The sequence below is a fragment of the Chiloscyllium plagiosum genome, chromosome 8, assembly GCF_004010195.1.
Source record: "Chiloscyllium plagiosum isolate BGI_BamShark_2017 chromosome 8, ASM401019v2, whole genome shotgun sequence".
Classification (NCBI taxonomy): domain Eukaryota; kingdom Metazoa; phylum Chordata; class Chondrichthyes; order Orectolobiformes; family Hemiscylliidae; genus Chiloscyllium; species Chiloscyllium plagiosum.
In genome coordinates this window covers 96,868,896-96,876,479 of record NC_057717.1, presented here as the reverse complement: position 1 = coordinate 96,876,479, position 7,584 = coordinate 96,868,896, and the positions used below count along the sequence as shown (strand labels likewise).

The window sequence follows — 7,584 nt, the reverse complement described above, 5'->3', positions numbered from 1 at the left end:
ATCTACACTCCTCACCACATCTCTATCATACAGCTCCAAGTTAAACAACCCCGGTATGTCGAATCTCCCTTCAGAACTAAATCTCTCCAGCCCGCTTAAAGCCTGGTAAACTTTCTCTGCAATCTCTCCAGTGTTTGCACATCCCTTCCATAATGTAGATTCTAGAACTGCACACAAGACTCTAGCTGTGGTCTAAGTAGTAATTTATACAGTTTCAGCATTCCCGTCCCCCACCAAGCCAGTTCTTAGTGACCATGCCTCGACTGATCAAAGCATGTATTGCATATGCCTTCTTAACCACTTTATTTACCCGTCCTGCTTCCTTGAGAGACTGTTGGACACGCACACAAAGTCCCCCTGATTCTCAGTGCTTCCCAGGGTCCCACTGTCAGCCCTGACAAGTGCATCGTCTTAGAGTCATAGGAAACAGACCCTTTGGTCCAACCAGTCCACACCGAACATAATCCAAAACTAAACTAGTCCCACCTGCCTGCTCCTGGCTCACATCCCTCCAAACCTTTCCACATATCTTTTTAAATTATATCTGTACTCACATCCATCATTTATTCAGAAAGTTCATTCCACACACCAACTTGCACCCTCCCATGTCTTTTTTAAAATCTCCCTCCTCTCACTTTAAAAATGTGCCCCCTAGTCTTCAAATTCCCAATCCTAAGGAAAAGACAGCTACCTTTAACCCTGTCTAAACCCCTCATGATTTGAATGTTTGCCACTGATCATCCATCTGACCAGGCTATCTAGTTCCTCTTGTAATCCTCCTATTTACCACCCATAAACTGATTAACATTTCTACATTCAAGTCTAAATCATCTGCACGTACCACAAACAGCAAAAGCATCAACATTGATCCCTGTGGATTGCCCCTGGATACGGTCTCCCTGTCACATCACCCTCTGCTTGCTCCCACTCAGTGTATCCTGGATCCAAGCTCCCAAATTTCCTCCCACTCTTACCTTTGTCAACGGTCTTCCCTGCAGGATCTTATCATGCAGTATTGTAAATGTTTAATAGGATCAGGTAGACACAAACGCAAATACTTCTAGTAAATTGGTAAATCGTTTTTATTAAATGTCCAAGATCATTTTTCTCATGGTACGCCTCCTAATATTACAGAGTCCAAGACCCACATCTGTAGACATACATCAGAGTCCATTTTAAACCCAAAAGGTCATATCTCGAGCAGGGTACCCTGTACAGTGTTACATATTGGGTTAAAAATAAAAAGAACTTTAGTCCAGGCTTATTTACGGTCAACTTACTGCTCATCAAAAGCCCCAAAGGGGTTTAGCAACATCACTGTAATGGTTGATGGGTCCCATTTTGGGCAGGGCAGGGTGGTCTCTTCCCACTGCGCATGTTTCTACAACAGTTGGTAGATATTCTAGCATCGAGTGAAAATTTTCCAGCAAAACCCAGGAAACCTCATCCCACAGGATGACTGCAAAGTGAAATCCACTTTTTCAACTACAAAACCATGAAAGGTTCCATTAAATCCAACACTGGGTGGGGCGGCAGGAGAGAAATGAGCCAGTTCCAGCAAGGTGGGTACATTACGTACATATTAGTGAACGCCCTTCTGTCGTTACGCAGAAAATCAATATGTATTCTCACTGCCCTCTCTCGCAGGGAGGTAGGGGCATGCTTATAATTGCATCTGATGAACATCTGACTCCAAAGACGGTAATGGCAGTGGAAAATACAAACGCTAACTGGGGAAAATGGGCACACACCCAAAGGTCTGGTGCTGCTGATGGCACAGGACCTTAGTTTGCTAGTGTTCAAAGTTGCTTCACATTTTGTTTGTGGGTGGAGGTGGTTAGGGTCATCTCCAATACCTCCTGGTGACCAACAATCTGCACCAATTAATCTGACCGGCCAGAATGGTTAAGCGGTGACATAACCTCTTTAAAAACACGGCCCGGCCTGAGGGGAAAAGGCACCGACTTCCTCGTTCAAGTGGAGGACCCCTCTACACTGGTGGTGCTCCGAGTAACTCCAATAGCCTGACCAGGCCGTGAGCCATTTACCAGCTCCCTGAGTGCAGCAGTCGTGTATAGTGGGAGCCTTAAAACAAAAGGAAAACAAACTCCTTCTACCTGATCCAATGTGGCAAGCCGAACCAAAATATTGTCAAAAATACGACATAACAGTCCAGAACTGAGACCCAGTTTTTGGCCTGGTTTCTGTATTCATATTATGATTCCCAAGCAACCCAGGTCACCTCTTCAACAATCTAGTGCCAAACAGAAATGCTAAAATTAAGAAACGTGCATAATTACTTCCAAGATTCTTCATTGTGTGTGCATGTGCGTGTGTGTGTGCGCGCGAGAGTGTGTGTGTGTGCGAGAGAGTGTGTGTGTGTGTGTGTGTGTACAAACTGCGATCACCAACCTCACATTCACCAAATAGAATTCAGTCTCACCCCACCGCCCCAGCCCTAACAGATGCCACCAGACCACTTAATGCTTGTTCCCTTAGGAGAGGGCTTTACAAACTGACTTGACAAGATGGATCCAAGCAATAGGTAACTAATCCTTTGTCCACAGAGCAAACACTTGACCCTTTCGCCACAGAGGATGCAGAAGAGGAGTCTCTTAACTCCTCAAATTTGTAAAAGTCATCAGAGCTCTGGCCATTCCCTTGCAGCGGAACTGACGACAACGTTTGGCAGGGCTTCTGTGGAATGCTACACAATGGCACAGCATCCAACTGTGGGAAAGCGGAGAGAGACAGACAGACAGACAGATGGTGGAGGGAGGGGGAATGAGAGATACCAACAAAGCACAGAAATCCCATCCAGGCAAGTCCCTGCATGTGAAACATTGAGCGCGCAGTTCAGTCTTTGTTGCCAAAGTCTAATTGGCTGAGGCTACTTCCCTGGAAAACCAGAAATTAATCTGGAATGGGGAACAGCAGAAAAAAGTAACAGATATTAAACAAACAACATGGAATTCGGTCACTTTCCAACAACTGGCTCCAAGTGAATACAGTGCTGATCTGATGGTTAAGAAACTGGAGATATACTGGATCAGGGCTCCTTGCTGCTGTTGGCGTTAGGCCGGCGTAGATTTGAGCTCCTCTACACAGCACACTTAACAGAGATACCATGTGCCAAATAACAACAAAGACAGACAGAAACATTGTCATGGGACCTTCAGCCTGCACGTTACAAACCGAAACTGGACTAGATTCATCGGGGAGAAGTTCAAAGTAAATTCCTGGCCGGCTCAGAGGCTCCAATGGGAAGCGGGAAGGTGCAGTGTACATCAGAAAGGATCACCATCGAGACCCCAGCTCAGAACATATCCCCAAAGCACCAGGGGAGAAAATTCACCAAACGCAGCCTTGGGATTGAGAGGACAGTTTGCATTTGGAGGGGTTTCATAGAGTGAGCTTTGGAGCCAGGCCCAAACCCAGATGGTGGAAGGTCAAATCTGAATCAGACTCGACATAATCAAAACAAAGACCAGATCGATCCTGGGCAAATTCAAGCAGTTAGTGTGGGGAGGGCAGCACAGCTGGACTGGACCTTTACACCTCATGCCAGAACTGAACGCTGTGAGAATGCAGAGTTTATTAAGCGATTGATTCAAGATACTTTCCTCATTTGTTTCACAAAAGCAGGCAAGTTTTGGTGATTATTTGAGTAGTTAATACAACCTCAACTCAGATCGTACTCAAATACCGCAGCAAGTTCTTTACAGTAACTTGCAAACGACGTTACTACCTCCCAATCATGGTTTCAGAAGTGACAAGAGTACCTTAAATATTTCATCTATACAAACTGCTAAATCATTTAAATAACTCCATTATATACAGACACAACATTTCGATCATCAGTAGTAACCTTCTGGAATTTTACCTCAAAAATTTGTACATCTAATTTATTTATCTTTGCTTTTTTTTTAAAAAAAAACACATTTTGACCCATCCGCAAGTCCTTGCCTCATCGGAGTTTCGAACTTCAGACACAACAGCGTCACCGTAACCTCTCGACGCCATCGCTCGATAGACCCATTGGCGCGGATTCCACTGGGTGACAGGGAACCGGGCTCGTAACTCCTTCCCAGGACGGGTACACTCCCAACCAAAACCAGCGACACGCTTTTGTTTGCGATGGGCCAGGCGAGCGACGGGTAGCATGCAGAGATGGCAAAAAAAGGCCCCAGCATGGTTGACTCACCCGTGAAAAATATTAGAAATAAAAAAACAGAGGGAGATAGACAGACAAGTCGGCATTGAGGGGGACAAAAACAATTGGCAAACCAGGGCCCTGGAAGTCGTCTGTCTGTGCAGGGTTTGGGGTGGGGGGGTGGGTTGCAGGAGGGAGCGGCGGTGGGAGAGGGAGCCCATCATTTGGACGGTCCTGGTTTCTTGGGGGTCCCCGGCCTCTTGGTCTGCCACAAGTGGCCCTGGATAGTGACAGCATCGACACTGGCAGAGAGTGTCTTACTGGGGATCTGGGTGAACTGCTTGCGGTCAGAGTTGTACTTGTAGATCCCCTCGATCATGTTCTTAGTGATCAGTTTGGGCCCGACGCCGGCCACGCGATGCATATCCTCGGAGTCTGGCAAGAAGGCGTACACTGCCCGGAACTGGCAGCTTTGGTCACGGAACAGGATCAGGAAATGATTCGACTTGCTCTTCTCCACTTCCTGTCGGCAACAAGACCAGAGAGTGAGGAAGGCAACTTTACACAACAACAAAGATTAAAACAATCCAAACTCTGGCTGTTTTCCCTGGAGTGTCGGAGGCTGAGGAGTGACCTTATAGAGGTTTATAAAATCATGAGAGGCATGGATAGGATAAATAGACAAAGTCTTTTCCCTGGGGTGGGGGAGTCCAGAACTAGAGGCCATAGGTTTAGGGTGAGAGGGGGAAGATACAAAAGAGACCTAAGGGGCAACTTTTCCCATGCAGAGGGTGGTACATGTACGGAATGAGCTGCCAGAGGAAGTGGTGGAGGCTTAAATTACAACATTTAAGAGGCATTTGGATGGGTATATGAATAGGAAAGGTTTGGAGGGATATGGGCCGGGTGCTGGCAGGTGAGACTAGATTGGGTTGGGATATCTGGTCGGCATGGACAGGTTGGACAGAAGGGTCTGTTTCCGTGCTGTATATCTCCATAACTCTCATCCTGGAGTCCGCGTCCATAGAAAGTATAACTCTGGGATGAGGTTAGGATTACGAAGGGTGAAAGGGTGGCAAGGAGGGTTCATGTGACCAACAAAGCCATCCTTTCAATGCTGACATCCGGGCATTGTTGCTGGTAAAGGTGGTGCATATCATGCCAGCCTTTAGTGGTTGGCGAATTGAGTACAAGGGTCAGGTAGTGACTCTGCAGCTTTATAAGACTTTGGTTAGGCCACACACTTTAGAGTATTGCTTTCAATTCTGGGTCACCACATTCTAGGAAGGATGTGGAGAGGGTGCAGAAGAGGTATGAGATGAGAGTGTGGTGCTGGAAAAGCACAGCAGGTCAGGCAGCATGTGAGGAGCTGGAGAATCGATGTTTCGGGCAGGAGCCCCTCATCAGAAATGGCCCTTCATTCAGGCTCCAGCCCGATTTTCCTGCTCCTCGGATGCTGCCTGACCTGCTGTGCTGTTCCAACAACACACACTCAACTCTGACCTCCACCTCACTGTCTCCTGCCTGAATTAGAGGGTACAATCTGTTTTGATACAACACTGTAGTTTCATGCCATCCTGCGTTGTAAGAAAATAGCAGCACCATTTAAACCAAAGGGGTCAGGATTGTGTTATAGCCAATACGGGTAAGGAAAGTTCGCGTTCTACAAACAGTCTAAATTCTTCAATCGCGTTAAAGCCAATTTGTGTTGAAGAAACGTGCGTTATAGCAGAACTGACTAAATGAGCTTTAAGGAGAAGCTACAAAATCTCAAGATAGTTTTCTCTGGAGCGCTGGAGGCCAAGGGGCGAGCTGACAGAAGCCTATGAAATTATGAAAGGCATAGATAGGGTTGACGGCGAGAGTCATCTTCTCCACAGAGTTGAAATTTCTAAATCTGGGAGGGATTAAAGGTGAGAGAGGGGCAAGTTCAAAGCAGATGTGAGGGGCAAGGCTTTTTTTTTTTAAACACAGAGTGGCAGGAGTGTGAATTGTGTTGCCAAGGATGGTGGAGGAGTCAGATATGGTAGGGGCATTTAAGGGGCTTTTACATAAGCACATGAATATGCAAGAAATTGAGGAATATGGAGCATGGACAGGCAGAAGGGATGAGTTTAATTTGGCGCTGTGGGCTAACAAGTCCGTTCCTGTGCTGTACTGTTTTGTGATCAATGAACACAGGGGTGGAGGAGAGAGCTGGAGGATGAAATATAGCCCAGCGATGGTTAAGACAGACTTCTTTTGTGCTCCGGGAGTAGAGCTTTAGATAGCATTAGGTTTACGAAGGGTGGCGAGGGGATGTTCATGTGACCATCAAAATGATTGAAAAAAAAACGATGCGTTTAATTCTGACATCCAGACATTGTCGCTGGTAACAAAGGCAATGTGGAAGGATGAGATTAGATTATAGATCAGCCATGATTTCACTAAAGAGGGACACAAACTGAACATTATTCCTAAAGTGACTAAATCAAATGTTAATAAAACCACTGCGGCAGAAACTGTGGGTTAAGGAATCCTTCAAATTATTGGCAAATAAATGAGATTGAAGGCACTTTTTTTTTGATTACTGCCAGGAAGATAAGCAGTCCCACGAGACATCAGTTGCATTGCTGGGAATTCCTGCATTGCTCAGAGTTCTGCCTCAACGCTGGAGCTGACGGATATGTGGGAGCTCGTCAATACCTGACTTCACTGGAGGGTGTCTGAATCGCTGCTGTACTGACTCAGCTGCCCACCACTGCAACACAGGCAATGAGCAGCATGGGGATCAGAGCTGGGAGGCTGCTACCAATTCTGCCCAGCTGCTTTAATGGAGAACTGCAGCCACCCCTCAGCTTTCAATCACTGACACATCGTGTGTGTTTGGACCTTGCCTCAAACAAAAAGGGGCAAGCTCCCTGTACCAGCACTAGGTGACAGCTATTCAAACACAATGTAAATATGCTTCGATAATCCCCCCACATTTTTCCGACGTGACTTCAGTCACTGCATTCTGTAATGCAGTTGACAGTGAGATCATGTGGTGATAAAGAGAGGCAGATATACAAAGGGCGGTCTGAATGGGATGCAAAACAGTGCTTTGCATGGATGTGACACACTGAGTACCTGTCCACTGTACCTTTAGGATGTGAGAAATTACCAACACCAATCCTCGACATTCTCCACACCACTGTCTCTCAAGGGCTACATCAAATAGGGTGGGCAGGTGAAATCTTCAAATCTTGCATTTACTAATGCCCACTTGAACCTCAGAAATTATTTTGCTACCAAATGCTGAACTCAAACACAGAGCTGAATGCACAGAGACGGACAGCCAGAGAGCAAGACAGCTGGTGACAGACAGACAGACAGACAGACACACAGACAGACACACAGACAGACACACAGACAGACACACAGACAGACACACAGACACACAGACAGACAGA

At 46.4% G+C, this 7,584-nt stretch overlaps 1 protein-coding gene across 1 annotated transcript in view; it reads right to left on the bottom strand.

Annotated features, from left to right (window-relative positions):
- Positions 1 to 1,058: 1,058 nt before the first annotated feature.
- Positions 1,059 to 7,584, bottom strand: part of camsap3 (calmodulin regulated spectrin-associated protein family, member 3) — a 207,499-nt gene continuing 200,973 nt past the window's right edge. Inside the window, exon 19 of the mRNA XM_043695113.1 lies at positions 1,059 to 4,676. Coding sequence (XP_043551048.1) covers positions 4,374 to 4,676 — 303 coding nt within the window. The 3' untranslated portion in view covers positions 1,059 to 4,373. The remainder of the gene's footprint in view (positions 4,677 to 7,584) is intronic.